General features: G+C 35.2%; 1 protein-coding gene across 1 annotated transcript; it reads left to right on the top strand.

Moving 5' to 3' along the window:
* Positions 1 to 331: 331 nt before the first annotated feature.
* On the top strand, positions 332 to 18699 carry LOC124366651 (probable E3 ubiquitin-protein ligase HERC1). The gene is given in 11 exon segments (XM_046823252.1): positions 332 to 963; positions 1770 to 2009; positions 4337 to 4517; positions 5343 to 5519; positions 6915 to 7103; positions 10082 to 10206; positions 11006 to 11191; positions 15908 to 15988; positions 15990 to 16134; positions 17491 to 17670; positions 18503 to 18699. Coding segments are annotated over 11 exon segments (1839 nt in total). The 5' UTR covers positions 332 to 825.
* The last annotated feature ends 3 nt before the right edge of the window (positions 18700 to 18702 follow it).

Below are 18702 nucleotides of genomic sequence, written 5' to 3'. Positions count from 1 at the left end.
ATAATAACAATAATATAACCAATATATTACTAGCCTTTAGTTTTCCTCCTCAGCAGACTAATGAATATAGTCTCGGCTCTCTAACTGAGAGATCACGAATTCAAATCCTGGGGAGGTCCAAGTTTGTACAGAAATAAATGCAATATATTTCGAAGCCAGTATAACTGAATGCTGAGGCTTGAAAGAGTTTGAAAAAAGATTTTGGTTCCTCTATGAAATGTGTATTCTGTCGTCTGTGACTAATATTATGTCAGCTGGTTGTAAGAAAAGATTAACCAACAGAAGTTATTATATTCTAAACGGTTAATCTTTTGATAGCTCGTGTAGGGATAATCTGTGAATGGGTTATTGTGGGGTCGTTATCTTTTCTGTCCAATGCCAAGTACATCTGTTCAGAACATTTAACAGCTGTTTTATCGTGTTTAGATTGGTTTAATATTGCATCGTCCTTGCGTTTGTTTCTGTTCTGTGTCTGTTCAGAAAAGAACATGTTTGTTGGTTAAATTTGTTTAGTGACTGGCACAGGGCACTGCGCCTGCATTGAACTTAACTACTAGATGAATTATGGATTTGTATTATATTCAGCTGTTTAAGTTTTAGTATATTTTAATTTAATTTGATAGAAATCGATGATGTAGTCATTCATGTAAAATCTATATCGTACTAATACTGTTTTGTTACTAATGATAAATTACAACATAACCTAAATATTAATTTTGTGTAAGAACTAGACCTAGCCTGTCCCTGGGTCATGGCAGTAGGAAATTTAGTTATGGTTCATCACAGTTAAAACCATACACTATTAGCATTGCCCTACCATTAACGATGAACCCTACTAATTATCTTACTTTGAAGCCTAGATGGCAAGAACATTACAATAGTTTATGGGCTTGTGAAAGAAGTGAAAATATTGCCTCAAGAGATGGAGTGCAGACTCTTTATGATAGACTTATTTCTAATAAGGTAAGCCTAAATGTAGTACTTTTTTCTATTATTTTTATTTTTGGCTTCTCTGACCTTTCCTATTTAGACCTAGTATTAAATATAAATAAGTGTGGATGAGTAATAAGACAGAGTATGATAAGCAGATCCGGTTTTTAATATGTAGGCTAGACAATATCTTAATATATCGAATAACAGAACTATCAATATCAATATAGGCTAGGCATCTAAAATAGACTAAACAAAATATTATATGTTTGAAATTAAATAATATTAATTTAATATACCTATAATGACAGCATTAAAAAAAACACAATAATGATCAAACAAACAAATTATGGTAGCAAATGGAAAAAAACATCTGCACTTCTATAAGAGGCTGGCAAAACAATAGATTATAAATCTCAGTATCGATATTGAGAAAGTAACACACACACACACACACACACATATATATATATTGTATTTTTGATTTTGAATTCTTGAAGCATTATAGATTTGTAAGAAACTTAATTTTTATTCAATGTTTTTGGCTTTATAAAAAATAGTATACTCATTAAACGAGTAGGCCATTCAATTTCAAAACCACTGCAAATACTTTTAATACTTCTTAGGATGCTATTGACTTTTTTGGATTTGCATAAGATAACCAAAGTGAAAATTGAGATCAGAAGCAAATTCAATATAACATGTTATCTATTTGAAGTTGTATAGTAGCCTAATTTGAATGAGAGGCTACAAAGAACCAATAGCCTATACTCAAGTTATTGACTCTAGTATAATGAAACATTACATCTTCCAAACAAACTTTTTGATCCCCTTTTCAGGAACTGATTCCCGTGCCAACGTCATGTGCAGCGGCAATAGACACTTTAGGATTTCTGACAGCCACACCAGATGGAGACACGGAGCTAGAACAATGTGTGACTACTTTGCTTACGGCCCAACTGCGTCTTGCACGAGCCTTGCGTGCCAAAACTACCTACTCCATTGTCCTCAAGCAGCGGCTCACCATACTGCAGAGGATACTGCACGCTTTCCAAGCAAAATACCATGTTAAAGATAAGGTAGGTCGGTTATAACATAGACTAACTCTAAAGAAAAAGCACAATAATTTATAATTATAGAAATAATATTTACAAATTATAAAAATTTGTTTTAAAATCAACCTTTGGTTGAGAATTAAAAATATGTATAAGATTTTAAGAAATAATTATTTGGTTAGGGTACCAATATCTGTCCTCTCTATCACAATATATATCTGAAGTGGAAGTCTATAAAAATTATTACAATCTCAATCTTTTCAAAAAGGTATTTAAATCTAACACTTCGTTATTTTATAATTTGATAGTAAGTTATTGTAAAGTATAATTTTTCTGTAATACGTATTCACGATTGCTAAAATACCAACTTCCACCTAGATTTCTCCAGCCAGAAACTAAAATATGAGGTTTTTATTGTCACTCATAATCAATAGAAGCAGAATAACTTCAATAATAGATGTTGATATTTATTATGCCATGGAATTACTTGTACAAATTTATTACTTTATTGTTTATATAAGTAAGGCACTTTATGATTACAAGATATCTTTTTCAGGTACTTTGGGATTATACCGACCACACCCAGACATGAATCGTTATTTGACATTTTGCTTCTACTGATTACTAGATTAGCGTAGAACAATATTTCGTCAATATAAAACAGGAATTGTCTTATCACAAACCCCTCCCCATCCTCAGACAGAGGTCAAAGTCGAGCGGTCTAGTAGATAACATGATTACAGAGTCTCGCTGCCCGTTCAGCTGGTGCGTCGCTTTGTTGTACTTCCGTGTTTTACCCCTACATTTCTCCAAACACAAATATTCAACAAAAACAAACATTACCAAACAAAACTATAAACTCTTTATTGAAAAAACACTCAAAACTTGTTTTTATTCTTGATCACGCTCCGCCACCCAAAATGCGAGTGTCTCGGCCATCAGCACGGGCTTCGGCATCGGTGCTGCCCCGCGCTGATGTCAACGAAAGAAAAACATCCCTCGAGATAGTACCTATCAGTAAAATATCAAATTTTAGAGGGGCTGATCAGATATATAAATTGAATTGTAATGGAAAGGCAATTATGTACCGTGCAAAAAACTTAAATAATCATGTGATGCCGCGCGGCCTGCCGTAATCGGGATTGTCGAGAAAGATAAGATAACAGCGACAACAATACCGATCACAATACCTGGAAATGCTTGTAAGTTTGTAATTTTGTAATTAAAGAGTTGTTTTTTTCGTTCTATCATGTTTGTTTTTATAAATTTATATGTTTGTGTTCTTCATACTGGTGTGGTCGGTATAATCCCAAAGTACCCTTTTTCAATATTTAGGTCCAAATGGCCAAACAAATGTAATATTCAACTAAGAATTGTTTACTGAATGCCTACAAATTTCCTACAAGGAGTACTACAATAAATATCTGTTTGAAATGTATAAAGATTGTGGCAGAGCAAATTTTTACCAGTCCATATTAGATTAATTTAATACAAATTTTTAACAGCCAAAATTAAATAGAAAGCTTCATAGTTTGCTAAATGCTGTTTTTCTCTTCCTTGTCTTTATTTTCTAGTCATTTGAAAATCCTTTGAATTAAGGAGCTGGCAAAATTTGTCTTTTGTCTATCTTGTCTGTTTCTAGGATATCTCGAGGATGAATTAAGCTATAGACTTGAAACTTTATATGAAACATCATTTCTACATAGACAAGATTGATTATGATTGTTGTGCATTTTACTCCATCTGATCAGAATGCTGTCAAGCCATTTGGCCTTGAACAGTAACAGCTCCTGAGCGAAATCGGACCTCCAGTTATGATTACAAAGCTATCTATTGTAGTTTTTAGCAGAAGTTAGGTTAGGCACTTATTTAAAAAATGGAATCCCGCCTGGATTCCTTCAAGGAAACGCCTATAGTCTCGAAAACAAACAGCAGCGAATCCATGGGAACAATAGCTTTAGCTTTCCTGGCATCATTATTGTGCAACTTTAAGGATGTAACCCAAAACACATTCGCCACACTTCATTGCCACTGCTGGACACCGTAAGGTTAGGGGAGCATCTGTGAGAGTACCGAGTGTGGTGAGTTTGGTCATGCTATCTCAGCCATCAGTCTTGCAAATGCTGTCTCGTACGTCACTGTCATAGCCCCTCCAAGGGTCCATTATATCCTTAGTGAAACCTATTACACGAAATATAGTCTGTGCATACTCCCACACTCTGCTACTCTAATATTTGATAACAAACATGTTCACATTTGGAAATCTGAAGATCAAAATTCTCCTTGAACTATGGATTTTTACCATTGCCTATCCTGTAAGAAAACCTTTATCTGAAGTGAAATTTTCCTAGGTCAAGACACAGAGCTACGCCGGTGTTGAGGGAGAGACTCGTGGGGAGACTTGTGACTCTCAGCTGATTCCTGAACATACCCCTACAGGGTCTCAAGCTCTGCTGGAGATAGCAGTCCGCTCAGGGTTATCTCTCATCTTCGCCTTGCTGCGTCAGAGTTGGGGAGATACCGGAATCTCAGGTTGGAATTGGGACTGTCCAGTTGGTCTGGTTTATTTTTAGTGTACAGTAGTTTTGTTATTTAGCATTATTGACCAGTGTTTAATAAAAATGTCAGCACATTAAGAGGTGGTACCCACAACAAACCGGAATAACATTGCCGTGGGTGAAGCTTGTGCAGTACGCATTTCTGCTGCTAGGTGTGTATAGCACAACTCATAGCCAGTTCAGTGCCGCCTGTATTGTCAATCTGGCTTGTTCCGTTCATGTGCAGTGATTGTTTTTGTTTAGTTTTTTAAGACGGCAAGTTTAAGTAACAACGTGCAGCTGTGAAATTTTGTTTTCTGCTTGGTAAAAATGCTACTGAAACTGTTTTAATTTTTAAAACAGCTTTCGAAGATGACGCTATGCAAAAAACTTAAGTGTACAAGTGGTTTGCTTGATTTAAAAATGGCGACATGACGATTAATGACAACCATAATCGAAAAAATTTGAGTGAGAGAAATAGTTGTCAGCCATTTCTAAAAATGAGTACAAAAAGTGCTTTAAACAGTGGAAACACTGGTGGGACAAATGTATTAGTTGTAACGGAGAGTATTTTGAAGAAAACATGATTTTTTCACACAAAAATTGAAAATACATAGTTTTTTCAAAAATAATTGTGGTTTCTTTTGGAAACCCCCTCATATAATCATTTATTTCCACTTCACTAAATATTTAATCAATAAATTCTATTCAAATACAATTAAATATTGAAGCAAATATGAGTATTTTGACTTGTCAACTGCATCTGTGCAAGGCTCTTTTGTAAGTTGTCAAAACTATAATAGCTCTGTTGTCACCACAGGAGGCCCCAACATCTGCTGTGAAATGCTGACCAGTGCCTTGACCGTTGTGAGAAGTCTGCCTCCTTTGTCCTTGGCCAACGAGAACCACATTTCTGGACTGGGCGCAGAGACCCTTTCCCAGGTGGCGGAATTCCTCACTCAAATGGCTGTGCCGTCATCAGGCGCAAACATCAAAGGTTAATGAAGGAAAACGCACATATAATTTTATCTTTTTTAGATTCAGAGAAAATAGTTATAGAAATTCTCTAAGCAAATTCAGTTCATGATTAAAAGATTATCTCACATTTCTTTCTTGATAACTCGATTTTATTTTGTGATATGATTTTTATTCTCACTTTTTTGTAAATTGCATATAAATATAAAAAAATTTCTTAATATCGTGTGCATCCTCAAGAAGGATTTATACTTTGGATTTTTTTAGCTCTTTAAAAAATTTTCAACCAGATTTGGTGAAATTCCATACTAAGTTTTAAGCTTTAGTTTACAAACCGTATAAAAGCTCATTAAGGTTGTGGAGTAGACTTTTGATTTGGTGAATATTTATTATATTAATTTTAAATCCGTTTTAAAATAATCTCTAAGTACAAAAAAATAAAGTTTTTTTTTATCACATGAAATTACAGGATACACATAAAGTAAACAATTTATACAACTTTGTAATCAGTTTTAAATAAACTGCTGAAGATTGAAATGTGAAAATTTTGCAATACGTACATGAGTTATAAATTTAGAGAGTGACATGTATTTATTCATTTGTGACTTAAGAAAATTAAATATTTTTGTATTTAAGAAAACTACATATTATGTTAAAATATATATATTTTTTTTAAGTCACTTTCTGAAGCTATAATTTATGGATATATTGTAAAAATTCCCACTTTTATTTTCAGTTATTATTTGATTATGAAATTGCTTTCTTTAAATTCTTGCAAATCTTGTGGTCTGATCAAAAAAACTTTTTGTTATTTTTATTCAGAGAATTTATTTTAATAGACTACAAATTTAATATAAATAAATATTTTCTAAACGCAATATTAAAAGAATCAATAAGAGAGTTTTGATAGGGTAGGAAGATCATTAATGGCTTTACCAAATAGGAAGATTGATGAAATCTTCATCATCTTGACTTATAGATATTAAATTGTAACTTAAATGGAATATTTCATACTCACTGAGCGCATTATTATTTACAGAACAAGACATTACGATCCTATGATTGTGTAGAATGTTAGAAATGGAAGGAGAAAGGTCAACTATTATACAACACATTACGAAAGTACTTTATCAACACATGGGTGATTACTGCAATGAGGCTTCACCTTGCTACTTAATTATTTCCATCAAAAAACTTTTTATCTACATACTCATTAAGAGATTAGAAAATTTTTATTTGGTTACTTACTGAAGCTTTAATATACTATTGTATTTTAGTTCTCATCATTTAGTTTAATTTTATGGACATTTTACTAAAACAATTATTAACCTTATGCATTTAATGGGGGGAAATGTGCAATTTTAGTATTCATATGACATTCTTGATCCTATTGGACTTTATCACACCGGGAATTCAGGTCAGCTGTTAGCCAGTGAGCTACTGTTGGGGCTCGCCGTACAGAGGGGTTCTCTGCGCCACCTGCTGGAGTGGGTCCGCATGGCACTGGAAAGCGGAGGAAACATCGGTACTCAAGAGTTCCTCACCATTCTGCGCCAGATGAGGGCCATCATCACCCGCCAGTGGCTCACAAAACTTCCTCTACACCGTCTCCCAACCCACACTGCCTCTCTACAAAGCTGCCATCATGCTCACCGATGAGGTATGTGCCAAATCATACGGGCCAGAAAACTTAAGTATTATTATCAGACTGCTGCAAATATATGTTATTCGAATATTTCAATTTTGTCTTGCAATAATTATTAATAAATTTAGTGATTTATCTGTGATAGTTTTCATAATAATTTTATTGCAAAGTCAAGGTCACCACTTCACTTCTAAAGGTGTATTGTTTCTTTTTTTGACCTTACATCATGGATACACACCACACCAGAAAAAAATTTATTTTTAGTTTTTAATTTTCTAGTGGCTCCTTTTTTAACTCACTTTGATAAATATACTTTTTGAGATCTCCAGGAAGTTTATTGATCTGTGGTGGTAAATACGTATACATCACTGTTCTACATAATTTGCTGCAATAGTTTGTAACTATCTTATGTCTCATACTGGTGGATACCTGTCTTGAGTGACAAAAACAACTACTTCATAGACAAAGACAAAGGAGGTAAGATAATTTCATTAATGGAGGGTTCCGGAAGCTTCACTGTATGATTTTAACTTCAGTGTGATTCTCATTGCATTCTAATTAATCCAAAAGACTACAACTTTTTATACACATCTTTCCTAAAGCGTTATTCCTTAAGCCAAATGATGATATTCATGGTCAAAACCATGAATATCATCATGCTATTCTGAGAATCTCAGGAACACACATCATTTAGTTTAAATGACGTAAGCAAATTGAACGTGATTTGTTTAACTATGATTTCCTCTTACTCACTGCCTAGATTGGTCAGGAATAGGGCATTTACTGTACCGTTCATGAGAGAGGCACTCGTGTTTGTGATGGTTGATAGGATATAAAGACTTTGAAACCCAATCCACAAGATTCATGATGTCCTCTCTTTAATTCGTCCTATTTGGTTCACTTGTTCCGATAATAGTAGACTTCAACTCCTCCCTCATTTTTTGAACTCTTCCGAAGGTAATACACCCTTCTGCCGACTATGAGTCATCCCATGCATGTGAGTGACTAAGGCACATATTCGGGAGTTGTGCAGGTTCTCCGACCTTAAATCGAGGAGCTCTATTGTGTTATGGCACTTTGTTTTGGTATTGAATCATTGCAATCTTACGCAATAAAAGCTCATTGTTGCCTGAGATTGGCATACTTTTTTAGCTTTACACAATTAAAACCAAGTATCAGATAATTAACCCTTTAAGAACCAACCGTCTGATTTATCGCCGGCGGACTTTTCATATTTTTTAAGAGATATTTTAATCTTCTATATGGAATAAATATACTATTTTTCTATTCCCTGTATGTTTTCTTACTATGATATCAAATTTTAAACGTCTTTGAATTTATCAGCTTGGTGAAAAAAAATATTTTACGGCCATGTTGCATCGTAATGTTGTCAGGGTACTTTGGGATTATACCGACCACACCCAGACATGAATTGTTATTTGACATTTTGCTTCTACTGATTACTAGATTAGCGTAGAACAAATTTCGTCAATATAAAACAGGAATTGTCTTATCGCAAACCCCTCCCCATCCTCAGACAGAGGTCAAAGTCGAACGGTCTAGTAGATAACGTGATTGCAGAGTCTCGCCGCCCGTTCAGCTGGTGCGTCGCTTTGTTGTACTTCCGTGTTTTTACCCCTACATTTCTACAAACACAAAAACTAAACTCTTTATTGAAAAAAACACACAAAACTTGTTTTTATGTACCGTGCAAAAAACTTAAATAATCATGTGATGCCGCGCGGCCTACTGTAATCGGGATTCTCGAGAAAAATAAGAAAACAGCGACAACAATACTGATCACAATACCTGGAAACACTTGTTGATTGATGGAATGTTAGTTCTGTTACTCAACTACGCCGTTTTATAACGTTCTAAGTTCATTGAAAAAAGTTCAAGCGTTGGGGGCATATAATGGAATCTGACCCCATTAACAATTAATTATTGATAATCGTAATTTTGTAATTAAAGAGTTGTTTTTTCGTTCTATCATGTTTGTTTCTATAAATGTATATTTTTGTGTTCTTCATACTGGTGTGGTCGGTATAATCCCAAAGTACTGAATAATATCCTTAGTAGCCTATAAGGTTTTGTATGTTAGGCTAATGCTGAAAAGTGTGTTTTAACCAGTGTTACAGAAAAATTTAATTCATTTACAAACTTTTTATTTTTTATTCCAGGGCTTTCAAATTTTGTACAGTTATAGAGAATTATATGTAGAACTAATAAATACCATTTCCCACAGATAATTTATTCTTATTTTTGGTAGTTATTGAAGATCAAACTCGATTTTTTTTAAACTTTTTTTATTTGATAAACAGATAAATCAAATTGTTTTTTGCTATATAATGACTTAAATTTATTTTTTCACAATGAACAATTTAATTATAAACATTTTAAGCCTAAAAACAAATCTGTACGGTAATTAGTTTGAAGATATGATTTTTTTCTCAAACGCTTGAAAAATCGCACATTTTTAATATGCACAGTTCTTGGAGCATGGCCAGAAAAACGCAAAAATTTTCTTTGCACATGTCAAATTTTTGGTCTGGTCCTAAAAGGGTTAAATAATAGTTATATCACCTTCAGCTGATGAAATGGACACAAAAATCACCATTCTCTTATGCCTTCTACTCCTGCTTATTGTCTTCAACTTGATGCTCCAACATTCTTAGATCAAAACTACTCATTCTCCAATGCATTCTACACCACAATTTAAAGGAACTGGTATTTGATGCTTCACTACAATATGTGCCTTTCTATCTTCTACGGTCATACTGACCAGGTCAAAGGACTTTCAGTTTTACATCAACCAAGGCAAGGAACAGTTCCAGATCTAGATGTTTTCATTGGGACTACAACTTGACTCTTCCAGTACTAGAGATTCAACCTCATTCTACTTATTCATTGGTTTTGCCCTCTGCCATCCATTTTCTCAGGGAAGCAAGAAATCAGGCTACTCATCTGTGAGGAATTCAAGGAATTCAGCATTACAAGGCTTTTGTGGTGCATCCAATTCAATGTCAATCATCACCTACCACAACACCTTCAGACTCCCATTCATGTTAGCCTTCCACCAATAGCATTCCTCTGGTCTAAACCCTCATTGGACACACCTAATCTCCCTTGGCACATCTGAAGGTGTGAGAATATACTCATGGTTCTTCAACTATATTCTAATGATTTTCAATCACTATTTTAGCATATCAAGACTGTTCACCAACAGTTCTTTCTGTTAATTTAAATTCCTCTTGTGAAGCTGCTTTAAGCTTTATTATTTCAATAATAAATCAAGTTTTATGTTTCTTTTGTTATAAAACTGCAGAAAATGTGTGATATTCAATAATAAAGTGTCTAAAAAGGCAAAACATTGTAAAAAAATTAGTCTACATCTTTTTTAACATATGTACACACCGGTTTGATAGTACAATTATTAAATACAAAAATTACTCAAAGTTCTGTAACCTGTGACCAAATAGGTGAAGTTTTAAATATTTTTAATTAGACAAGTTCCATATATTATTCATGTTAAATTTTATTCTATAATGTTGCTATAATTAAAAAAATTCTGTTCTATTTGCATACAATAATGCATTATTTTGAGACAGCATCATCGGTAATAATGAGGCTAGTGAATCGTTATCTACAAACCCTAAACTATGAACAGTTGACTGACGTCTACTTGTCCCAAACAATTAACTCTCATGTATAGTGGTTTATTGCCTTCTATTTACCGTTATGCTATCGTAAATTGTAATATACTGTAATTTTAATTTTTGTACAGTGTTCGCTGAACCGTGCGATATTATCAATGTAAACTACTATTGATGACTTGACTAGTAATAAATGACATTCATTTGCAGCTGGTAAGACTGGCCTGTGACTACACGCATTGCGAAGGCGAGGCTTGTACCACAGAGTCGGCACTGCCTCAAGAGAAGTGTGAGGTCTACGTGTGGGGCAGCAACACCTCCCACCAGCTAGCCAAGAAAAACCAGGAAAAGATATTGGTTCCCAAACTGGCTCGGGCTTTCCAGAACGTCCAACAGGTAGTTTTCACTGTGACGGAATTTTAGTTGACAGATATAGTTCTGGAATATTGTTGTGTGAGATTCATTGTGTCTTTTAGTACTTCTAGTATACAGTGTAATACTGGCGTTTAAAATCATTCTAATGCTAGACTATTGCCTATAGGTGTTAAATAAACCAAATTGTTGTGAAGATATATTAATTGATTAATTAATAGTCACCCAGTCTTATTACTTACATTTTCACTTGCAACTAAACACTTCGGCTACACTGGTTCCTCCATATATAATTTAAACAATGAGTACAGTTAATGGACAACATAGAGGATTTATTTATTGTAAAATTTACAAAAATTGAAAAGAAATATTTAACTTACAGTGGAGGTTACGTAATAAAAGGATAAAAAGTTTATTTAGTTGTTGAAATACATTTTATTAAATTTTCATAGAGCAAGAGTTTCTCAGAGGTTGTTAGTTGTGCTGGCTCAGCAAAATATTAGATTAGGGCTTTATTTATTAATAGCATGCTCAGCCAAGTAAGTCCAATTGTTAAAATATTTTAAATTGATGAAAATATTCAAGAAAGTAAAGATTAAAGTGCTTGTAAACAAGTTGAATTAAAATTTGTAAGCTCGTGAAGTATAAGGAAATGATCAAATTAAAAATATTCTTCTCTACGATTTTGAAGTTCAAATGAAAGATGTTGGCAGATACAAAGTCTGTCTTACCACGGGTGTCTTTAGTACCTCAGGGGAGGTTCAATTCTTAAAAAAGGGAATAGTTAAAAACTAGAAAAGGTTAGAGTTTAGGTTGAGAAAAGATTTAATTAAAGTTTAAGAAATGATTTACTGGGAATGGTATCCAAAATTAGTTAACATCCTCTTCTCCTGCCGTTCTTGGTGGTAGTTAAAAAGGGAGTGATGATTCAGAAAATGGCAAAAATAATTAATTACAGTAGAGTCCCGGTAATCCGAGGTGAATGGGACCGAATGTACCTCGAATTGTGAAGAACTCGAATTATACGGAAACACTTTTAGAAAAATTGGGTTATAATTAGAACTGAAGGCAAACCAAAAGAAATATGCTTTTATTACAAATACCAGCATTAAGAAATTACTTACAGAGGTCCAAAGATGCAATGTTTACTTAAAAAAACTGTCTAGAGTTTTTTGTTTCACCACACTGCAGCGTTTGCGGGCAGCCATGTCTCTCCACCGCCGAAGCAATAACGTGTCTGCCATTGTCGCCGCTGCTTGCTGCTCTAAGTAGCACAGGGCCGCATCCAGTGCTGCGTAGCCGTCGTTGTGAGTCATTGCCGGGGTCTGTCTCCTGCACACTTTCTTCTTCCTCACTCCCGTCAGCTGTCATGTCTGTGACCATCTCAACTATGGTGTCGTCTGTTGTCTCTAACTGTTCGTCCCTACTCATCCACTCTCCAATATCAGTTCGATTTGTTCCCATTGCAACCAGGAAGTCTGTTTATTAAATTTATTAACGGTAGATCGTCATCTTCATCTTCATTTTCAATTTTACACACTCCGATTTTCTTCCATGATTTCTGGATTGTTTCTGGTTTAATTTTCTCTCCAATCTTCAGCGATCCAATAAATTATATCCTTGATTGTGACTTTTTTCAGGAAATCTTTTATGGTTGTCTCTCCTTCAATTGTTCGAAACATTTATTGCAACAAACGGCGTATGTACTTTTTTTCAAAGTTTCAAGTACGCCTTGGTTCCATACGCTGAATGAGGCTGGTCACGTTAGGTGGCAAAAGCATCGTGCGTTTGCCATCGCATTGCAGTTCCCCTTCATCTGGGTGTGATCCTGCGTTTATCAAGTGTTAAGATGGCTTTAGAGGGTAGGTTGCTTTTCTTTCAAAAACTTTTTGGTTTCAGGAACAAATTCACTAAAAAAACCAGTTTTTAAAAATTGGTTTGTCCATCCATGCGTTTTTTTGGTTTGTATAAGTTGCTGGAAGCGTTGAAATAGACATGTTTTTTAAACGCACGAGGCTTAGCAGACTTGCCAATGACAGTTAGTTTTAATTTATAGCTTCCCGACGCGTTTGAAGCGGCTAGCACAGTCAGTCTCTCTTTGCTTTTTTTGTGACCCAGAGCAGCTTTTTCCTCCCGTGAAGCTAGAGTTTTTGATGGCAAAGTTGTAAAATTCAAACCAGTTTCATCACAGTTGTAAATCTGATCAGGTGTTAAATTTTCACTTTTAATAAGATTTTTTAACTTTTTACATAACTGAACAACTGCCTCGGAATCCGCCGAAAGTTTCTCCCCACAAATTTCAAACTGCCTCACGCCATAACGTTTTTATCCAACGGTCAAGCCATCCTACACTTGCCGTAAAATCTTCCTCACCTTCATTGATTTCATTGCGAAAATACAATGCCTTTTCCGGTAAAATAGGTCCGGAAATAGGACAACCTTTGTTTCTTTGTTCACAAAACCATAAAAATAGGGCCTCGCTAGTTGTTTCATACTCTGCTTTCTTCATAGACTTCCACTCATTAGTACACTTTTCCGAGCACTTTTCTGATGCAAACTTTTCAATTTTATCGCGATTCCTTCGCCAGTCACCAACTGTCACTTCACCTACTCCGTACTCGGCAGCTAATTTTTTTAACGTTTTATCAAGTCTTTTAAGAGCTTCTAGTTTTGTTTTTATCGGTACAAACTTTCTTTTACTTTTTGAACTCATAGTTCACTGTACAATGAACACATAAACACTTCAGAAAATACTTTTTTACTAAAACTTAATATTTAGACAACAAGTACTGTACGTTGTAAATAACAGACGGGTAAGAGCACTGCGATCGTAATCTAGAACAACCGTACCGCAGTCGAACGTGATGAGCAACGGACTGATTTATTTTTAGACAATACGGGGCGCGATGTTCCGTGGCCTTGACAATAGGGTGGGGATGGGGCGGTGCAAATGAAGTGGCACTGATGAGTCAGGCTGCCGGCTTCTCCAAGTAGCCTAGCACTCAGTTTACAGACATGCGCTCGAGTGTGTTGTACAAATATGTCAATATCACATTTTATATTTTTACATGTGTTGGCTCGGATTTAACGGAACCTCGAACTATCGAGACTCGAACTATCGGGACTCTACTGTAGTTCAAAAATGAGGACAAGAAATTATACTTGTGAATGTATTTCTTCTTTCTTGCTGCGTACTTTACTGCACTGTAACTTGTTAGTGAGGAGAGATAAATTTCGAATTTTTAAATATTAAATAGTTTTAAATTTTAGGTAATGCTCTCCTGGTCGACACGCTTTTGTCACTGTCTTGCTTAATTGATTAGACCACTCCATCACTGGAAAATATTTTTGTGTACTTATTATTTTAACAACTCTATTTAAACAAAACTTTTACATATTATACATAACTGTAAATATTATTCAGTTCTCTATATTATGGCGGTATTTAAACATTTTTAAGCCTATAATTTAAACTAAATTTAAATACTTATTTGTACAAGAAATGTTTATTTGTATTATTGTATTAAAACAAGACTACAGATCTTGTACAAAGAAGTATAAAAACAACATAGCAATAAGTCAGTAAGACAGTGGTTGAAAATAAGTCTAATAATTCTACGAGATGGCAAAATAAGTTTGGAGGAATTTTGATGAAAAAACAGCTTAATCACTGTCAATGAAGAGATTGATTAAACGTTTCATATATCACTCCTAGATAACATCAGTAGGCATAAAACATGCAATGAGGAGGACAATAGTATTGGCAATAGATGTTTTCATTAACAATTCAAAGGAAACATATGACAGTAGAACAATTCTTAAATCAGACTCCTAATTTTTGAAGAAAAACAACAACCTGTATTTATATATTTCTGGTTCTTCTTTCTGTATAAATCACAATCCATTAAAAAAAACTTAGTATGTGCTTGATTTTTCATGCCTCGTTCTGGTATGTCAGAACGCTTTGCATTAACTGGAACCTATGTATTTCTGAATATTAATTTATTTACTCAACCTAGCATCTTTCCTTGAATGTTTTGGTGTTTAGTTACATGAGAGAGGGAGAAGAGCCTACTGAGAAATATCAAGGGTTTAAAAAAAATATTTATAACAAATGTCTTACAACCATGTCACCCATTTAAATCTACTGTCATCAAAAATAAACTTCAAAAAAGAGGATTTTCCTTATTTTACATCACAAATAAGTGCTACAAATAACACAGCTATGGTAGGAAGAGTTTATTCGATACTGAATGTTGAGTTTAGTTCCAGTTCGCCTTACTCTTTCGTGCAGCATCTAAAAGCTGATTGCTGTTGCAGACTTGACTCCTGAAATCTGAAGTCATGTTCCTATGAAGGGATCCAAAATAGTCTGCAACAAAAACAAAGAAGCTCAAAACGAAATCCCCGCATCGTTTTGACATCGGACACACCTAGACTACGTGCTTTGGGATCGTCATTGTAGTGCACTCAATTGTACACTTGATGAGACAATGAGAATACCTCTTCACCTGATCCCTTCAGACGAACATGACTTCAGATTTCAGGAGTCAAGTCTGCAACAGCGTCAGATTTTAGATGCTGCAACTTATGAAAGGTGAACTGGAGTTAAACTCAGCATTCACTACAAATAAGTGTATATTTATAACATTATTTTATAGTTATGTAGTTTGAAAAATGTTGAGCACATCTTGTAGCCAGTTGGACAGCTGTTAATGGTAACTAAACCGTGTACGACAGGTAGAGGCAGGCCAGTACTGTACGTTTGTGATCCACACAAGCGGGGAGGTGAGTGCGTGCGGCAAGGGTAGCTACGGCCGTTCTGGGCCTAGGAGACTCAAACAATCAGCCCAAGCCCAAGCGTCTGGAGGTATCCGAGAAGATGAAGCGCCTGTCGTCCTCCAAGGGGAGTGACGGCCACACTCTCGCACTCACAGAGGAAGGCTCCGTGTACAGTTGGGGTGATGGTAGGTTTCATCTTCACGTCACTGTTGAAAATCCAATTTGAAGATTTTGAGCACAGTTAATTTATTCTTACAACGAAGCTTCCCCCCTTTAACACAACACCCTTTTAGCAAATTGCCATATTGGGAAAATGAGTAGTTGCAGTTGCCCTCTGTAACACCGAAGCCCAGGAAGGTGAAATTTGTACCGATCCTAACCTCTAGAATATACTTGTGTAGTTACCAACATTTGTCATTGACGAAACAATTAATATTGGCATGTAATATTATTTATATTATTTTTCTTGTGAAATGCTTTACATTTTGTAACATATAACGATGCCAAATATTCAAAATCCCATTATACTTTTAAAATTTCCATCATCAATAACGATTCTTTATTTGAAGTTTATTTTTGACGATGGAAAGAGGATTGCCGAAAGGAAACTGGATTTTTCAGCAGGAAAAATCCTGTTTCCTTCATCTATAGCAAACTTTAAACAAGGAACTAATATTTACATTTCTGAGGCTCTACATTTGTTAGTATATAGTAAAAGTAAAAGAAGTAAATACGACTGTTGGAAAAATAACTGTAATCATGATTAAGGCAGCATGAAGTACATTGGTCCATAAGGGCTGGTGCCCTTTCAGCAGTCAAAACTCAAAACCAACCCCATTTATATAGTAGTATGTAGCTTTTAGAACTGTAATAAGCTCTGTCCTCCCTTCACCCCTCTCGCTCCCCTACACCACAATGTAGGGCAGCGCTTGTCACCAGCCACTGACATGTAGCTGACCATACACATCTCAACACGTGCTTTCTTTCCACACCGGACATTCTGTCAGCTTGTCAAACAACATCCTCTGATAACTTCAACTCTATGTAAACTATTTTCATGAGGACTAAATTACATGTGCTCCTTACCAGATTTGAAGGATATTCTTCTTTTTCTTCATAGAGTGTGTTCTTTTTAATGTCTCTATGATGAAGAAAAAGAATATCCCTCGTCTTCTAAAGTAAGGAATATAAGTACATTTTGTTATTGGTATAGATTTTGAATGTTTTTTCATATCAGGACAGCTCTAATAAAAATACTGATACATTTTTTTATAATAGGGCTATATATTATTGCTTTGTAACAAATAAAACAGGAATCGGAATTGAGAACCGAGGCCACAATTTTTGTTTATGGAATCAAATTCTTTTGGAATCAGATCTTCCTAATGTAAAATTTAAACAAGATGATTACCAGAGCTGCAGTTGTGAGTATGATCACTCTTCTCAACATTCCTTTCTTCTCATATTCCCTTCCTTTTCCCGGTTCAGTTCTTTGTTTTATGAAGTTAAAGAAGTTTTTGTAATTTGAGGTCTATATGCAGGTGACTACGGGAAGCTGGGCCACGGCATGAATACAACTCAGAAGCAGCCGAAGCTTATCGATGCCAGCCCATTCAGCAGCAAGGTGGTGACGCACATCAGCGCTGGCTATCGGCACAGTGCTGCAGTCACAGCTGATGGCGAGCTGTACACTTGGGGCGAGGGTGACCATGGCAGACTGGGTCAGTCAGGAAATATTGATTAATTATATTACAAACTTTCTTTAACCCTTCCCACGCCTTAGACGGATATATCAGAATGGCACACTTTGATCAAAAACACCAAATTCAGTTATATCCGATATTATAGATTATGTCTCTTGGAGAGTTTTTAGTTCATAAAAGGCCTTTAAAATGCCCGGTGCACACGCTTCATACTTATCACGGTTGCCAAGGAAATATTTATAAATGACCTTCACTCGGCGACAAAGGGACAGGAGTGCCCTTTGTCTAACTCTGATCGCCTGCTCGTCAGTTCTGCGTCTCCTACAGAGCTATAACCAAACATATCGTTGTCACGATTGCGCTCAAGCGCGCACGTCTACTGCTTATCTTGTTATTATTGGCCATCGTGTGGTAGTGTTGTGATTAGTTTCAAATATTTATGTTGTTTTATAGTAAAATGTTACTAAACTTTTCAGTTTAATTACATTTTACTGAAGTTGAAATTTATTTGAAATAAACAGTTTTTTTTGATAGATCTTTTTAATTTTTATCAATAAATATGCTAATTTTAATAAAATGTCCTGTCTTGTACTTTTTTTGCTTTTACCTTTTATAATTTAGTTATAATAGAAATTATCTTTGAACTTAAAGAAACATTTTTTTACTTGTTTTGGCGTTATAGGAATGTTAGTAGATTTATTAGTAGCGTTCAAAGGGTTAATACACAAATATATATTAAGTAATTTCTCTTACACAAATACAGTAATTTCTTGTTAACTGGTATTTATTGAACTGTGTATTTATTTGATTAATTTTCAAGTGCTGATTACATTACTGTGTGTTTACACAGGCCATGGGGATGGCAACAGTCGCAATGTACCGACACTGGTGCGAGATATTAACGGTGTTGGCTCGGTTATCGTGTGGTGCAGCACACACACTGGCGCTGTCGGCCGACGGCAAGACTGTTTGGGCTTTTGGCTCAGGGGACCAAGGCAAGCTCGGGCCATGGTGATACAGCGCGTGTCCCCCGACCCAAGGTCGTAGAGG

This window comes from Homalodisca vitripennis, chromosome 7, assembly GCF_021130785.1.
Source record: "Homalodisca vitripennis isolate AUS2020 chromosome 7, UT_GWSS_2.1, whole genome shotgun sequence".
Classification (NCBI taxonomy): domain Eukaryota; kingdom Metazoa; phylum Arthropoda; class Insecta; order Hemiptera; family Cicadellidae; genus Homalodisca; species Homalodisca vitripennis.
Note: the sequence above shows the minus strand (reverse complement) of the source record. Positions and strands in the feature narration are given on the sequence as shown.